General features: G+C 28.8%; 2 protein-coding genes across 2 annotated transcripts; one reads left to right on the forward strand and one right to left on the reverse strand.

Annotated features, from left to right (window-relative positions):
• The first annotated feature begins 1,397 nt into the window (after positions 1–1,397).
• On the forward strand, positions 1,398–14,799 carry LOC112603619 (uncharacterized protein CG3556). Its single transcript, XM_025352290.1, has 8 exons — positions 1,398–1,625; positions 11,011–11,331; positions 11,459–11,596; positions 12,204–12,364; positions 13,157–13,340; positions 13,493–13,766; positions 14,282–14,507; positions 14,589–14,799. The coding sequence occupies exons 1-7, from the start codon at positions 1,502–1,504 to the stop codon at positions 14,496–14,498; spliced, it is 1,419 nt and encodes a 472-aa protein (XP_025208075.1). The 5' UTR covers positions 1,398–1,501; the 3' UTR covers positions 14,499–14,507; positions 14,589–14,799.
• On the reverse strand, positions 1,745–9,269 carry LOC112603620. The gene is made up of 3 exons (XM_025352291.1): positions 9,119–9,269; positions 5,668–5,829; positions 1,745–2,357 (listed from the first exon to the last, which is right to left on the reverse strand). Exons 1-3 carry the CDS (start codon positions 9,167–9,169, stop codon positions 2,175–2,177), a joined length of 396 nt encoding a protein of 131 aa, XP_025208076.1. The 5' UTR covers positions 9,170–9,269; the 3' UTR covers positions 1,745–2,174.
• Positions 14,800–19,213: the final 4,414 nt, after the last annotated feature.

Consider the following 19,213-nt stretch of genomic DNA (forward strand, 5'->3'; position numbering starts at 1 on the left):
GAAAATCAATAACGTGATTCATATTAAAACATGATACCTCGTGTATGCATTTAATTAATGGATAACTTTATTGTTTATTTGATACATTAATAGTATTAAAATCAATAAATAATGGTAAAGTATTTAATACAGTGAATGACGATCGGTAATTATGAGTGTTAATCTTGCGTAGAATTTCCAATTTGATCGTATTTTATATTTACGATTACACATACTTAGGCGGAAAGTAAAAACAATATACATGCGCACAAGATACAATAACATTACACAATATTCCTATGTTATTATAATATTAGTTTTCAGTAGGTTTTAAAATATCTATGTAGGTACCTACGTATATGAGATATCACTTGAACTTGTATGTAATATCAAAAACAGCAGGACTGTTGTTCACGATATTCGTCAATATTATATTTTCTCAGCGGTCCGTTGTTGAACAACGGCTATATATAGTATGATCTTATAAATCTATGTATATGTATAAGTATTACCGTACACGTGTGTCTAATATACATACATAGTGCGGCAGCGGCAGAATTCATCAATATCGCATTAGCGATATAAGAGCAATTTCATACTCGAAGGAATTTCGACCAAGTACCTATAGGTACCTTTGCAGAACTTTTATGCAATATATATTATAACGACGATATTATGCCAGTAATATTTCAAAGATACGCATATTTATATATATATATATATTTATATTTCGTCATCGTCCGTGTACCTAATATACATGTATATATACGATTTAATAAACGAAATGCGCGTATATTAATATATAATCTTGGTTTTTTTTCTTTTTACAGCATTTTCGGCATTTCTTCTAACCGTGCAGCATTCGCGTGACCTAACCGCGGGAGAGGGTAAATTGATTTTCAATCGTGCCGGAAATATTCATTTCTCCTTCATCCGCCGTCAAGCACGTATCCAAACCGCATTTATATACATATACGTATTTACTTCTCGTCCGACAAGTGCGTCGGTCGCACAGCAGCAGACATATATACCTACACTTCCGGCGAACCTTTTAATATATGTTTTGTATTTCCTCCCACTGCTGCTGCTGCCGCAGCGTTGGCGGTAAACGGGCAGAGGTGTGCGCACCGTGCAGTGACGGCAACAACGGCTACCACTCGTCGGACGGGGGTGGTGAGGGGGTATAAGAAATAAAAAGTATTTGCGATCTAGGTTACGTTCTCCTCCCCTGCCCCCATTACGACCCCCTACCAAACAGCTCGCCCCCGCGAAGAGCGCGCGCCCGCTTGTCGATCGGCGCGGCGACGTACAGGCGCCACAGATGCCTAGCGGTGGCGTCGCGTTGACCGTTGTGCGGTAGGCGTGGCCAGCGGATTCGGCAAGGCGGCGGTAGCTTATCGAACGCGCACGCGGCGCAACTGGTCGGGAGCCCTCACTGACGCCGACGCCGCCGCCACTGACGCCGCGGAGTACGTCGCCTCAATGTCCCGGCACCACCGCGTAGTCGCACCACCGTAGTCATATGGCTACACGACGACGACCACGGTGGCCACCGGCTGCTGCGATAATCATCGCCGCCGTTGTCATTGCGGTCGTACTACCTGCACATCTGGCCGCCGCCCAAAATGCCGTCAAAGACAAATCAGGTAAGACCGACAGTATTATAGTATAATAATCGACTATGATTGACGACACGAGCAGGCGGTAGTTTTTTTTCTCGTTTGAAGAAAGTAACGTTATGTGTTCGACAGAAATTTGAAATTCGCTGAGGGCATATTATATATTTTTAACTCACAATTTTTGTTTTCACGGCCAATGGCGTACAGTCGTCGTAATTTACAAACAATTCCTTGTGGGAAAAACAAAGTCTGCTGCATCGGCTATATAATATCAATGATATCAATGATATAAATTAATAGATAATTATGTTAATCGTTAAAATATATTATATTATTATAAATAGTATTTTTTATATCATAATATATATATATATATATGTATTGATATTCCTGTACAAATACAATAGCGACGCTTATTCTGTCTTATGTACACATGCTATACGATAATATGGCGACGGAGAATTAAATAATATAGAGCCTATAGGAGAGGACAAAAGAGATACCTATTATTAGTACATTAACTTTTTGACCGATTGTTGTTTCTTTTTTCCGGCGTAGAGAGCCGTCATCGCGTCATCAGTGATGGATAAATTTTGTCACGTATAACACTTCCCATCCGTAGGCTACGGTGTTCGCTCCGGTGAACAGTCCACTGATGATCCGCAGTCCCCATAGCGAGTCGTAGCTGAATACGTCTTTAATAATAAAGAATGCCGATATCAGGTGCAGGATCGCAGCCAAACTCGAAGAATATAGGGCCTAGAAACGACGGCACTCGATGTAGCAACCATAAAAACAATTAATGTATAATATATATATATAATAACAATAATATTGTAAAACGACGTCCGAGCACGTGCGCACTTGGCTGGGAGACCGTGTAAATTAAATTAAGAACGAACCGGACAGTAGATTTTTGGTGTGGCGTGACTCAAATACGTATTTAAGAATATTTAATTAGGAAAGTGGAGGCAGATACTCGAGAGAGATTGGATAGTTTTCAAAAAGCAATGGATTTTCTCCCCAAACACTCCCTATAATTTAGTATCACAAGATCATTGAATCATATTTAACACAGCCATTTGTATATAACAATAAACGCATGATGTCTTTTGAATATCTTTTAAACATCTATAAAAGTTATAAATTCTATTATTTTCAAAAATGTACATACGTTTACTATTTTGGTGTATTGTTAATAATAACAAATATCAAATTTCTAGTGAAGGAGTTTATTCTTTAGCTGATACTCATTGCCTCTCAATAAATACGTCGTTAACTCAGCGGATAGGTACCTACATATTATATAAACACGTTCCAGGCAAACGTTTTGTTTTATTTTGATTCGTTCAAGTGCTAACTGTACACCCACATAATTTTATTAAATATCGAACATATACCGCAAAGGCCTGCGGTGTATTTTGCGAAACATAATACAACAATCAGCCGGGTGATATTGATCGTCGGGCTAGCTATAGTGTGTGTGTGTATGTGTGTGTGGGTCGCGCGCGTGTTGTTATAATATTTCGCATCCAATTTTCTGTCAACCATCGAAATATAATTATAACATATGAAATAATAACGAACCTCTTTCCTCTACTATGGTTGTTCAACACGCAAGTTTTTCCCTCGGCGGCGTGTGACAATGAATTTTTTATACCCAATATAGCTGGCTCATTAATTTTCCCTGCACACAGACGCGTATAATTTATATGTGTATGTGCGTGTTTATAATATATATATAGCCGTATAGGGTCATATTAACCCTTCATTATGTGTTCGACATACCTTTTCCTGTGTGTGCGTGTGCGTTGACGACGGCGGTGGCAAGTAACGTCGTCGAATTAGCCGGATTATTATATTATTATAGCGCGTACCTTTAAACAATTTAGCGTGTGAAATTTTTCTGACGTGTACGGACGGACGAAGTGTTTATTCATAGAATTTTGTCATGTAAAATACTAATGTATACATGTCATATATATGGTTTGAAAAATGCACCTCTATTAAAATATTGTAACCCATTATATTATTATTTTCACAGAATAAGTATATTAAATATATTATAATATGAAATATTGATGATTACGTTGATAAACATCAATTGACAGCAGTCAATTAAGGATACAAAAAAAAATTGCAATGCATAGGTACAAAATAATAAACGTATTTGTAGAAATAAATTAAAAGTCTATATATAACTACGACTTACAATAAAATTATTTAATGTGTTAACATCATGCGTGGTGGTATATACTACACTTATTAATTTAAAAGAGCAATGAACTCGGGTGTTATACATTTTTTATCGTGAGAAGGAACAAAATAATAATAATAAATAATTATAATCTGATAAGATTTAACATTTAAAATAAATTGTACATTCAAAAGTCGTTCATAATAACAGTATTAGGTCCCCAAACTTTTTCAGCCTCGGAACCTTTTTTTAAGGAGAAGTTTCTCATGGAGCCCCAAGAAATATTTAACGTTCATTTGTATTTGCTTGTGTTCTATGAAGCATAATTAACACGAACTGTATACATACGAACAATAATGAACGGAGCCCTTGGGAAACCATTGCGGAGCCCAAGGGCTCAGCGGAGCACAATTTGGGAACCGCTGATCTAGATAGACATAGAATTTAATTTACGATCCCTGGTCTAATTAAATACAAGTTTTTTGCCCTTTGAGTTATTAAAATTAACAAATAACTATGCTAGAATTCCACTTGTTTTAAAAACGAAAAAGGAAATTTAATTATTGGGAATCTCACAAAATGGATAGCTGTTTAACACAATAGTTAATATTTTAGTTAAAGATACAGTAAATGGATACCAATATTAATTATTATGCCAATAAAGAAATATTAAGTATTAAATTTATTTGAAATATTTAGTCATATGTGTATGACTATTATGACCTATAATACATCATATTTCATTGTAATTTATTTATGAAGAGTAGTGAATGAACTCGTGTAACTTAATACACGTGCAGCTTTTAAATGTTCATATGTCACATAAAATGTTATCGAGGTCAATCGAAAATGTTTTCCCTAATATTTAAACAACCGCGATTTATTGTCAGGTAGATAAGTACTCAACAATTATAATATTGTGATAAAAAAAAAATAAATAAAAATTATTATTTACTTTTAAGGCGTAGTTGTTTAACTGTATACAACCTAACCTACATTGATTCAGCGATAAATAAAACCCTAACTTATTATTTTATTTTATAAAATTAATATTTTATGTTAAATACATTTATAATAAACTTTTTTACTGCAAATGTCGTAATGTCAACTCAAGAAACTTTAAGATATAATACTGCCGATGATAAACATTTTCATTAATCAAATATATTTTTATGAAAAAAAGAAGACCTTCGTCAAAACAAAATATTAAATTACATTTTAAAATATTAAACTTTATTTTTTCAATATTATATGTATAGACTATTATAGTAATACTTACTATATAATATAGTACCTATAGACTATAGTATTATTTAAGAAACAGGGTATTAATAAAAATATATAGGTTATAAGCTATATGATTATATATAAAATTTTTATAAGTTCAAACTTTATAAGTTCAATAGACGATAATCTTCACGATAAATGTAGTTTTTAAATTCTATTTTATTGAAGGTTTACCTCAAAACGTATAAGTATACCTATATGTAAAAAAACCGTTGAATTTTGTGACCCCGAGTTCATTAATAATTCTATGGACGTGAGGTTTTCAGTTTAAATTTATGGTAAAACCCTCGGGCTATTTGCTTACCGAGTATATACTTAATATACTCAAACTTTGAACCGCATACATCATATAAAGTGTAAGCGATGAAATATAGAATGGGAAGTAGGGAGGAAGGGGAATGGTTAACGAGAGTTAAAGATTTCAAAAAAGTTTCTCTAGGGTACTATTAAAACCTGCAATGATAGACATTTACATGAGTATGTATTATGTTAAAGGTTAGGTCTTTAAGGGCGGAAATCTTTGGCCTTTTAGAATATTTGAGCAATGTGTACATTAAAAATATAATATATATGTATTATGTTTACCAATTTATCAGAGACTGGTTCTGCTATACATAAGCTCACCAGAGTGATAATACCAATTCCTAGGTAACTGTACAACGTTAAGTACGTGAAATCTGAAGTGAACTGTGAAAAGGTAACAGGCAATTCGGCGAACACTGGTATGATACTTCCAAAAGAAAGAATCTAGAAAATAAAAATAAATATATTATGAGTGTTTTATATTTTTGTGCGTGAAAACAAATTTAGTTACATTTTTTATTAACTCCTTTTTAGACTATGGTTCAATTCAAAATAAGAATTATTAATACAAATAAAACAGAAAATAGTAAAAATAATGTTGACGTAATACGTACAATTCACATGAGTCAAATTAAATAATTAAAATTAATTTTAAGATACTTCGATTTATAGTATGCCTATACAAAATTCTATTTATTTAATTGTCGTCCTTATCTTGAATACATTACATTTAAGTGACAATTAACTTATTTAAACACTCTTAAGTGAAATATCACCTGTTATTATGACCCTCTCTTACAATCAATAAAAAAAAAATAAAGTTTTAATGTCCTATTCTTATCCCGATTTAAATATTGAAATGTTAAAGTAATATTTTATTTAAAATATACAAAATATACAAAAAATTATAAATAGGTATACATAAATATTAAATATTTATTAAATATTCTTTAATTGTAATACTACTCAAATTAATTATTGTGCTAATTATAATTTCCATGTTTACCCCTGTTTAGTATTTAAAATTCCGAGCGAAGTGATTTATGTATTAATTTTAAAATTTTATTGTACCTATATATTTTTATATATAGAACAAACATTTTTATTTATAAAACAAACAACTCTAGATACTTAAAATTATTACCAAATGTTTAAACATTGTTTAACTATCATTTTTTATGTATGAGAAAATTTTCAAAATATTTTTTATTTTTTTGAACTATTTATAATCATATGAAATTATATATTTTATTTCATTTTTCTCTAGAAATACCGATGAAAAATGTACGTAAAAATTCTTAAAAATTTATTATGAGTTTTATCATTAGTTGATTATTTACTAACTAAAAAAATATCAAAAATGTATAGTAACAATAGTTTTTGTTTTGTATTTAAAGATAGAATCTTGACAAAATCATCAAAATGTATACAAGTTATTTTATAGTAAGAAATTCATAAAAATAATTTCTTTCAAATTTCAAGTTTAAAATTAAAAATATTATTACAAAACTCTTCATTAGTTTTTAAATCTAAATTCAAAAAAATTCTACCAGCAAGTCAGATTAATTGTTTATGACCGTTTGGATTTCAAAGTTTTACGACTATGGATAATATACGTTTTCTCTTCAAACCATTTTTGTTATAATTAAAAAACGAATAATCGCAGTTATTAGAAATTTTAACCAAACATGTTTATATTTGTAATTTTTATACATACTATAATATCCTAAATAGATACTTTTTGAGATATTTATATATGCATTTGAAATTTTTAACTTTTAAATTATTTTTAAATTATTCAAACAAAATTTGGAAAAATCTAGTCATTTTTGCAAACAACTAAATCGTTTAAGCTTTTTATTTTTATTCTCTCCTCCGTTCAGATGTTTGTTTTGTTTTAAACATTGCTATTTGTAAATATTTTTAGCTTTTTTAAAATATATTTGAATATACATATCCACGTATTTATATACACCCATATGGTTTAATTAATTTTGATCGAATTGTCAGAATGATATTAACTATACAAATATTCGATAAAATATTATATGATGTGTTATAATCGTTGTGGGCAATTGTCATCTTCCAGAAAATATTGTATAAATATTTTTAAAATAAAAAATAATAATAATTATTATGCAAACAACCACTTAAATCTCTTATTAATAACATTTTGAGTTGGAATGACTACATAATGTGTAGCTTTACAAATTTAAATCTCAAAGAAATATCTTCATCCCGTTTTTAAGACCTAATAGTTTAATTAATACAATCATACAATATTATTATGAAACAAGTAGAATTTATCATTGTGCCAACAGTATTTTTTAATACCAAATATAGATATATTTGAATTTTTAAATTTGTTATTTAATTGACTATTGAATATTACGTATCTTAAAAAAAAAAGAGCTGAGGATGCAATTTTTATAAAATTATGGCCAGCAAAAATTGTAACAATTATTTAATATACGTATATTATGTATATTTGTTAATTAGACTTTATTATCTCTATAGATACAAAAAACATCATTTTTCTATAAAACATTATATTTAACTCTGATAAAATAAAAAAAATACTATTTCATAAACTATATTTCAGTGTTATTGTGTAGGAACTATTCTTAAATTAACCATATTGTTAAGAAGCTTAATATATTATGATGTATTGATTTACACTTTTTACATATTACAAATCAATAATTATATATTATATATGTTCAGCACAATAGCTCAACACACACAGGCACAGAATATCGTCGTGCTTTAAAATCAAATGAGCTAGACAAAACTATCATCCTGAGTCATAACAAATACATTTTATATGTTCAGGCTTTGTTTGATTTAGACATTGAATGAAACCAAATTATTTGAGTTATCTGCTAGAAAATGTCTACTTATAAAGTAGCTATTCAACTATTCAGTTATTCAGCTATTTAATTATGGAACCATTATAATATGACTATATTACAAAAACAGATCATGATAAATCGTAGTAATAATATAATATGTATAGTTTAGTTCACAAGATTAACGAAAGCAAGATTAAAATCGCAGTTATAAAAATTATATTTATTATAGAATTACACGACTCTTACAACAATGGTATGAAAATAAACCCTGGCCATAAACGTAAAGATCATAAATTTAGTCGCGTTGCCTTATCTAAATGTAAACTGTTTATCTATTTCACTACCTAGGTATGAATATAATCATCAATAACATATTTAAATATTTCATGAATATTTAGCCAATAGTTGGAATATAATTCTTATACATTCCAAACTATGAATGTAATTGTCTTTTATATGAATCATGCAGAATGTACTTGTATGAATATTACATTATAATTCTTCAATCTTCATAATTCTTTATGCGTGTCAATGTATTGTATTACCAAAAATATTAAATATAATTGTATTAATCTTTTTACTTATCAATATACCTATACGGCTAAATAGTATTATAGTTAGCAGCATATTGCATTTACGTTGTTAATAATTTATTGATAATTAAGTATCTGCGTTGAGTTTTATAAAATTAACAACAAATGATCCTGAGTAAAATAATTTATTATAAGTTATTACTTATTAAATAATATTTAAAAATAAATAAATTTAATGAACCAACAAAAATTATAATATTTATAAAAGTAATAAAACAACGGTTACATCGCAAAATCGAGTTTCAATATTATATATTTGTATTTTTTTTTTTTTTATAGAATACTCACTACTTGTGCCAGTTTAAGACGAAATATTATAGATGAAAGTAACGAAGTCATAATTTAATTTATATTATTTTAATTAAATGTACACACAATTGATATTATAGTTTACAGTCTACAATATTGTTCTTCACTATAGCAATATTAAAGACTAATGAGTGGTATAAAACTAGCACTCTACCAATGCTCAAACATTACTTATCTGTCATTTGTGGGCGAGGTTATAGACTATAAAATAGTTAGTATACCGTAATATCATAATATAATATAACGGTTACAATAAACATGATAAATTTAAACATGTAATATTATCGTTCAAATTATAAAAAAAATAAATGACTCATTAAATCACTTTAATTACTTACGATTTTAAGAAAATGGTAATTTACATACTAATATATATATATATATATATATATATATATGTGTGTATTAACTATAGACTTAGAATTTAGATATTGTTCGAATAACCAGAATTTTTAAAACTCGATCAACTATACAATTAAATCAAATCACGCACGCACATTGTATTACAGCTTCTAAATTGTTGTAATCAATAAATTAATTGAATTGAATTGTGTAGTCGCATATACCGATCATTCTGGATATATATATTGTGCTGACAGAGTTGAACAAGATTTAAGTATGATATCACAATAGTAATCTGACACAGAAATTGTTAAATATTAGACACGGAGAGTGCCAGAAGTGATTTATGTATGAATTGATTTAGGTACCTAGTTATAGTTGATGTTGGGTACGGTTGAAATGACAATTAATGCTAAATAATTTTGCATCTGCAATATTGGCATTTGATATGTTATGTCAAACCTTTACATCATTAGAAATAACGTTGATTCGGAGGTAACGTTACCTACACATAAGTGGGCTATATTATCATTGTTACGTAATACAAACTACACTAATGATGATAAACTAAGTAAATATTACACATACATTATACACTTACTGAATGATTCGCATTAAGCCTATCATTTGTATAAGTCAATTTTAACTCGAAGCTTCGTGTTTTGATGATGATTATTTTAATATTGCTAATATATTTGTATATAAATATTCTGAAGTATACTAAAATACTTAAGTAAAATTTCTAATCACTTATTAATAACTAATATACTTTTTTACACATACATCAATACATGTATATATTATACATAGTTATAACTTACAATACAGCAGTCAATTAAAGGTGCGCTCTTTGAAACCGGTACTTATATTTCTATTATAGATTCGACCATATATTATATGTAACAACTAATAAAATACAATATAATAATATTAATAAAATGTTACAAATTCTGCAATGTATAATAATATTAAATTCATAAATTCGAAAATTTGACAATAAATTTCAATGATTCGTCGTTATTTGATTGGTTTTATTGAGTATTTTATTATGATTTCATCTCAAAAGTCTTTCGTTGTTTGTTCAATATTAAACATCTATCGAATATAATAGAAAATATTTTGTATATAAATTAACGTAATAATAATATACCATTAATAGCCTCATAAATTTTATTATTTTAATATAAAACTCTAAAACACATATTGAAATAACTGAGTTTTCACCAGTCATGCAATTTTTATTGACTTATTTCAATCCTTTATTATGCTATATCAAAATCCAATTTGTACATTATAGTTTAGAATTCATTTTCACAATAAACGCATTAATAAAATGTTTTGGTTTCGAAAATGAAAAAATATAAAACAAAGCCATCATCAAATAATAAAATAATACACGAATTTGTGTATTTATCGACGCTTTGTGCAGTAATTTGTTGTACCCTCAGCGTCAATCGTATCCGGTCATTGGTTTTTCATTAAAACCACGTTTGTTCGAACGGAAATTAATTTATTTTATTGTGTTACAGAATTACAACGAGCTATTGACTGGCTTACTTTACAACGGAACAAAGACTGGGGATGGGGAACCGGGACAGACACCGCTCAGGCCATTGTGGCCATGGAGATGACGAAAACCGGGGAACTTCTGGAACGAGAACTGAGCGCCAAACAATTGGAAATAGAACTTTTGGCCAGGCTATGGCAACACCACGACCCAGATTCGGATACCCTTCAACAACAAGATGACGAAGACGAAGCATTAACCGTAGCCAACATTGCGACGTACTCAATGGCATTGGCTAGTGCTTGTCACGATCCAAGACAATTCCACGGACACGATTTAATTGGTAAAAGTTATAAATAAAAAAAAATAACTGCCATTGGTAGTTTGTAAAAATGTTAATCGATTCCAGAAATCGTCTTGCTGATTTTAAACGTGGAACGTGATGTTAATTCAACAGTTTGATTTTTCAGGCTCGTTGCTACAACATGAAACTATATCCGATTTGGATTTCTCGTATAGTTCCTTGGTGGCGTGTGAATCGGGTACACATGTCAGAAAAAGACACATTCGAAGACTAATCGAGATAGCCAACACTAAGCATACAGTGGGTCAGTTACAATACAGTAGAAAAACAATAACATCATAGGTTTAATAATCGTATGTAATAAAATAATAATAATGAATGTTTAGCCAGAACTGTATATAATATAGGTTTATAATATTACACATATAGATATATTGAATTTGGTTACTAATCAATTGTGACACCAAAAACTGTCTTTAGATTATAATGATAATTCAGCCGTAGTGATAGATGAATAGTAAAAGTATAATGCAATAAGCATACCTGTATACTTGCCTACAAATTTAATTACAATAAAATTGTGATAAAATAAAATACAAATCAAAATACGAGAAGATTAAAAATGTAACGATTAATTTTTAATTGGTTATTATTTACAAACATTTTGTATTTACATCTTGGTACCTATTTATAATATACAATGCAAGTGTATTATTTTCATCGCAGTAAATTATTTTTTCCTAAGTACCTAACCTCGGTGTAATAATATTGTTATATAAAAAAATATGCGTTTTGGCTTAACATTTTGTGAAATTATCACTGCATATTATTATTTTAAATTTTTAATTTTAATAGACCGACTACTTATATGCCTTTTTAACAATTGAATAATGATGTACGCTTATTTTCAGATTCATTGAGTGTAGCCATATTAGCCCTTCAGTGTGTAGAACATGATCATCGCAACCGTAACGTAAAACCGTTACTCAGGAAACCATTAGCGACATTGATAGCGTTACAACAGCTGGACGGAGGATTTGGTAGTCTTCACACGACTGCACTTGCAATCCGAGTGAGTACCATAAATCATTATCTATACAAAAGTTGAAAAGTTTACTTGTACAAATGTTCTTAGAATGAAATCTATATATAAAAAACCGCACTTTACTTACATCAGCACGTTACTACACATATACAATTATACACAATATAAATATATAGGCTTATAATTTAGGGGGAGGGCAACATGTTATAGGAGTAAATTGACACACATAAAATAAGAGATATAAAATGTATCTCAGCCAAACTATTTAATTTAATTTTAACCTTCGGGGATAGTTGATATAGCATTTTTTTTTTTTATTTTATATTTTTTTACTAAACTATCAAATCCAATTAATCATTTGGACGATAAATGAGTAAATATTATTTAATTACTTACATATTTATTTAGCAATAAATAACATTAGGCAAATATTGAACAAAATTATGTGAGTGCGAAAAAAAAAACATGAAAAGTATAGGTACCCATTAGCTCCGGTCTGCCTTATTGATCTACTAGGGATTATTACTTATTTACTTATTATTATCATTTATCACTCGCCAAATGAACGCAATAAAAGAGAGTATAAAACGAAACTAAAGTAATACGCTTGGAGTAATCAAACCTCTCCTTAGCACTGTTTATCAGTCATCGCTTTTTACGCCCCTTTCTAGCGAGATGCGCCACTGCAACGTAGTGACGCGTGTGTCTACGGCCGCAGTCCACGGCCAAATCAACTTGCCTGTGTTATTGATCTAATGCCTTTTACGTTTGTTCATGAATAATTTTAACTCGTCATCCGTTTCTGCTGCTGTTATACAGGCGTTACAAGAAGGCAAAGCCACGTGGAACCGGACGAACGCAGTCGATTGGCTGTTAAACCATCAAGGACCCGACGGAGCTTTCTTTGACATCGCAACGACGGCCGAAGTGATAATCGCCTTGGCGCGCGTGTCGGGCGTCGTCGAGGGGATAGCCGACCACTGCGAGGTCCGGCCGGGAGCTGGTGAGTGTTGGGGTTGTGTGCGGGTGGGGAGGGTTACGTGGATAAATGCGGTCGGGGCTGTGATGAGCCCACGTCCTAATTCGTATAGTTACACACTTCTGTTGGGTCAGCAATACGCCTTTAATCATAATGTACGGTGAATAACGATATAGATAAGGACAACGTCGGTACCGCGGTGATCATACCGCACCCGTCGGCCGTCGACACCAAACGTCCGGTGTCATCCGTCAACGTGACCGAATCCGTTGCCACCGACGAATACCATCCGCCACAGATTTCGGACAGCGGCACAAACGTGACGGTCAGCTATTCGCTGTGGATCGGCAGCAACATTACGGAAAAACGATCGATCAACATCACGGCCGACCATAACGTCACGTTTTACGAGATCATGCAAAGAGCGTCTGATCTAGACAGCGCTTTCACGTACGTTGTATTATGTTGATTTGTCGTTATGTATTGCGATGCCAAATGACTAGGTATTGATATACACAGGAGTGCTAAAATAGAAAAACATATTTGAACGTTTTCAAAATCAGACTCCTTGAATTTATATTTCAGTTAAATCGTCATGAAATCGCTGTTGATAAAATAATACGCACTAAAATCAAAAATCTCAAGAAATATAGAATAGTCGTTATCCCTATATTTTTTGTACTTTACAAATCCCGAAAATAGTGTTCATCACGATATATTTTTTAAGGATAGTTAAGTTACGTTATATTATACATTTCGATTGAACAGAATTCGAACTACTAAATTTAGTTGATTGAATTTGTATGTACCTACACTATTTCATTAACCAACAATTAAGCTCCCCTGGTTTCTGTTGCGAATATTAATCTTAAAATAAAAAATTGTTTTTTACTATTCAGAAACTTACATATCAAAATCAATATCTTACTCGTCAAAACTTTATAACAATCGATTTTTAATCATAGGTTTTCAGCTACGGAATGGCCAAATGGTCATTACGTGCATACTCTATCGGGACTTAAAGAGGAACCAATGAGTTATCATTTTTGGCTGTTGTACAAACTGAGAACATGTCCTGACCCGCAAAATCCTCCGAGCAATCAACTAGTAGCTCCGACCGGTGTTGACGATTTAATCGTTCAAAATGGTGAACACTACTTATTTTGGTATAAGAAGCTCTAAATTTTAAAGGTTTGTCTAATGTTTAACCATCTATACTTACTGTTATTTTTTTAACTAATAACTAATAATGCATTAATCATTTTATTTCAGGATGACAAAAGGGATTTCAGATGTTAATATACAACGTTTAAAATATGGTCGACAATAATTAACGGAAATAATAATTTTTAAAAAATAAATCTTTTTTCTAGGGATTAAGTGATATTCATTTTAGACTTGTTGAAAACTATGTGTCAAAAGTTATATTTCTCTGTACCTACGCTTATAAAAACAAAAATTAACAACATTTTTTTTTCTGCTATTTTCTTTAGTATTATAATTGTTTACCTACTCACCACATGTTTATACGCTTCTTATATACGATTTTTAGATTGATATAATTAATTGTATTTTGTCAAATGTGGCTTACGTACATTATATACGTTATATAATATATTATATAAGATTATAATATTATATATATATATATATATATATATACATTTCTATATATATATATACACTGTACTAACCATATAAATATATTGCCTTAGTCACTATATATTCACTTAATATATTATATACATGCAATATTGTACAAACATAATTTAATAATGCATAACTTATTGTGTTAATAACCGAAAACTTCGAAAGGCTGTGGAAAACATTATCTTTCAAGATCCTCTCTTACTTATTATAAATAATTTTTCAATATTTAAGAAAAAATAATATTTATAGTTATACTCAATACACAATCAATTGCTTTTATTTGTTTTTAGTGAAAATATTAATTTTACCCGACTTATTTTTAAATTACTGCATAATGATTCAATTTTCTTTAGTAGAATCATTGTGTATAGGTCGTCAAATACTGAGCCACATGACTTCCCTGCACGACTAGATCATTATTCGTTAACAACTATATTTTTCGGGTTTAGTTCTTAGCAACTGAATTTATACAAAGTTTAAAGTTGTACAAAATGATCCTTTGACTAATAAACCGATATCAAGCTGTTAAACAAACTGCAGCAAGATATTTTTTTAAATTGATATAATTTCATAATTATAGCGATTTCGTATGAACAGTGGCGGTGCAAACCTTTAAAAACTATAAGGGTACCTACAGTATTATTTACATTTTGACACCTACCCCGTGAGTCATAATCAGACTAAAAAGAAGGGTAAAACATGAATATGTATAGGTTAGTTCATAAATTATCAATAATGGACATTTTAGTGATTAAGTTAGACTAAGTCTTCACAAAAGTACCTAGGCGTAGTCACTGCGAAATCGTAATACCAAAGAATAGGCGATATCAATATTAAATACCAATATTATCTAATACCAAAAATAAATTTACCAAAGATTTTTTACAGATATACTCATATCAAAAAGCATTAATATTCTTAGTAGAGAAAATTAATTGATTTTACAATGATGTAGGTAGTAATATTTTGTGGACGAGTACACGTTAAGTTGTCAATAAAATGCTACAATTTTCAAAAACGAAGGTGGTCTTGAGTATCAAATTATATCTAATTTGTACTTTAAAGAGGTCAAACTTAAATATTCCAAGTATTTACTTATTTTTTTTAATCGAGAAAAACAAACAAAAAATTAATAATATCGGGAATTTATAAACAAATCAAATTTTTGAAATAATCAATTTTGTTTTTTCGGTGTAACTTGAAAACAAAAAAACTTTAGATACCTATTTAAAATTTTCATAAAATTTTTATATTATCATTTTCTACTTATCATATAATTTTTGGTTAGTAGTATTAATTTACACAAATAAATGTTTTGTAACTTATGTTATTTGATGTACTAACATTAAACAAGGCCGACACACATTTATGAAAATGTTGACTTTTAGTATTTTTATAACCGTTGTAAAAATAAAACTTGCGAAGAATCCTTTGTACAGATTATTTCAACCTTTTTTACAAGCTACTTCTATTCTAGTATGCTTAAATTATACCTATACATTAATACCACATACTTATATTTATGAATTATGATTCTTGAACATTGCCAACTAAGTAGGTATTTAAAATGACGATAAAAAAAAAACCAATGCATAGGTATAATTATATAAACCTTATAAAATTATTATTTTGTGTTTCGATTGATCCTACAATCTATTTGTAGGTATATATAATAACTGATATAAGTACAACATCCAATTTTAAAATAATACCTAATATATGTTAAAAATATGTGCCTAGAATTTCGATGGACCGCAAAAAATTTTCAGATTCTTAATGTGATCCTTCAAAAATATTAATTGGTGACCCCTGAATTAAACTATTGTAGGTACCTTATACAATTTTATCATAATATGCAATTATATGTTTATGATATCTTAAAAAAAAATTTAATTCATTAATTCGCATTTTAATTTATTTTTGGCAGTTGTAATATCACGTATAAAACTCATTATTTCCAAAAATGCAATCTAGTAAACATCTAAACTAAACACCCAATTGATGTTATTCCTAGAATACGTATTTAATACATATTAACGATATAACGTTTAGTTATTTTTTAGTTGTCATTACAATTATAAAAACTGCAAAAAATTCATAAAAACTTTTCTTTTTGTATCTAAGTTTTGAAAATGTAATACACCTCTTCATAAATATTTCATATTGAAACAATAAAATCTAAACAATATATTAAGACATTTATATTTATAGAATTTTAAATTACTTGTTTAAACGATACATAAGTACATAACGATATGTTTATTAATTTGTTATAATTAGCCATTAGGGCTGTGAATTTAATGCACTTAAAATGCAAAAAAAGGAATATAAAATGCCAAAAATTATAGTATAAAATTCATTTAAAATGGTTTTTAATTTAATTTTTATATTTATATTAATATTAGGTACAGGATATTAAATATTAGTACAAAAAAGTGTTTATTTAATAAAAATGTTAAAAAAATTGACATAATATATACAGCCTGTGTAAAATAAAAAAAAGTTTTCAAACAAGTTAATTGACAAAATTTGGTTAAAAATACTAGAAAATGAACTAAAAAAAGCAAAATATGACCTAAAAAATTAAAAACGTCAAAAAATGCAAAAAATATGCAAAATAATAAAGTTTCATAGATGGATTCGTAATTATATAATTCAAATTATTTACTTACAAAGCGATGTTTTACAATCACCAAAAAAAAAAAATGCACTTTCCTATAAATTCACAGCCCTGGTTATAATTTAAAAACATTATTTGTGGGAACTTACAAGTTGTATGTATTTAAATATTATTATGAATTTTACTATATGCAAGAAAATTGTTGATTTATTTTAAAATATTATCTATTTTTAGATATTATTAATCTATTGTTATCTGTTACTGTTTTACGGGTTTTAAAGAAAGATGTTAATACATTTTGAGCTATTTAGTTCACATAATATGGTATAAATATAACAATAATAGTTAAATACAAATAATATAATAAATACAATATTTTCGGGAAAAATATATCAACCTACTATAATATTGGATAAGACCTCGTTCGCCCAAAAATAGTATAGCACTTATTGGTCACGTTTTTATAATACATACTTTAGTGAACACTTATTTTAAGTTATTTATTAGTAAACTACTAATTGAATAATTATGTTTTGACGATTTATACTTTTTATGTTAAATTTTTTTTTTAATTTATAATATTTTTAACACATTATTGAAATAAATTACAAATACTTACTCATGTAAAAATACACAATACATTTTTAAAGTAATAAAAGGGTAGCCTATATGCGCAAAATATGACCCAAACGCAACCCAAAAGCGTAAAAACAAATATTCCATAAGCACAAAAAATTACTTTTTTAACAAACCATAAGCAAAAATAAATTTTACAAAAATAAAATGTATTTAATAAGTCAGACATAAATTTATACAGTAGGTATACATTGAATATTTAAATAATTATCAACCTTCACCGTAATTCGTTACGATAAAATACGATACAATAATACCTAACTTCAACTCAATCACTGCAGTTGATGTATTTTAGAATTATGAAAATACAATATTATGATTAATTAAATTTAATAAATAACAATTTTAAAATAAAACTTGTGATGTAACGGATACAATATTTATTTTGAGCTTATGGTCTATCATAAAAAAAAAAAAAAAAATAGACGATTTGCGCTTTTGAGTTTCACCCAATAAATTAAGCCATCTTGTGGACTGGTAGTACTCTCTGGATAATGTTAAGTTACCTTTAATCTACAGCAGAGAGGTACCCAGTACCCACTTAACTATATTTTTTAATTTATTATTTCATATTAATCTGATTAAATCATTAAATTTATTTTCTGTAAAAATATAAATATCAAATTGCAATGTATTAGTATCAAATATCAATATCGAATATCGATATCCTTGAGAAAATAACTATAGTTAGGTACATCTTACATCAATATCGTCCTGCATTACTATTCACTATTATTTTATTAAATATTATAAACGAATAAATTAATACGATAAAAATCAATTTTAAACGAATTCATAGCAAAAGTCTTAGTCAAAACAAGTACAAACGAAGTAAGAGAAATAGAATTTTTTTATTTTTTACGAATTTATAGAAAAGTTCTAGAAATCGATCCCTCAAAGTACAAACTATATCCAATTTGTTGCCTGCAGATACCAATTTAAAAATGATTAAGTTAAAGATCATAGAATTTTATTACCCTAAAAGGTGATG

The sequence above is a fragment of the Melanaphis sacchari genome, unplaced genomic scaffold (assembly GCF_002803265.2).
Source record: "Melanaphis sacchari strain LSU unplaced genomic scaffold, SCAv2.0 Contig10_pilon_pilon, whole genome shotgun sequence".
NCBI classification, from domain to species: domain Eukaryota; kingdom Metazoa; phylum Arthropoda; class Insecta; order Hemiptera; family Aphididae; genus Melanaphis; species Melanaphis sacchari.

Bases quoted from the DNA above. Each gene is read 5' to 3' on its own strand.
- LOC112603619 (XM_025352290.1), top strand. From the start codon at position 1,502: ATGGCTACACGACGACGACCACGGTGGCCACCGGCTGCTGCGATAATC. The intron at 1,626-11,010 runs GTAAGACCGACA...ATTGTGTTACAG, and splicing joins TGCCGTCAAAGACAAATCAG to AATTACAACGAGCTATTGAC. The intron at 12,365-13,156 runs GTGAGTACCATA...GCTGTTATACAG, and splicing joins CGACTGCACTTGCAATCCGA to GCGTTACAAGAAGGCAAAGC.
- LOC112603620 (XM_025352291.1), bottom strand. From the start codon at position 9,169: ATGACTTCGTTACTTTCATCTATAATATTTCGTCTTAAACTGGCACAA. The intron at 5,830-9,118 runs GTGAGTATTCTA...TTTATTTTCTAG, and splicing joins GTCTTAAACTGGCACAAGTA to ATTCTTTCTTTTGGAAGTAT. The intron at 2,358-5,667 runs GTAAACATAATA...CGTCGTTTCTAG, and splicing joins AACCAGTCTCTGATAAATTG to GCCCTATATTCTTCGAGTTT.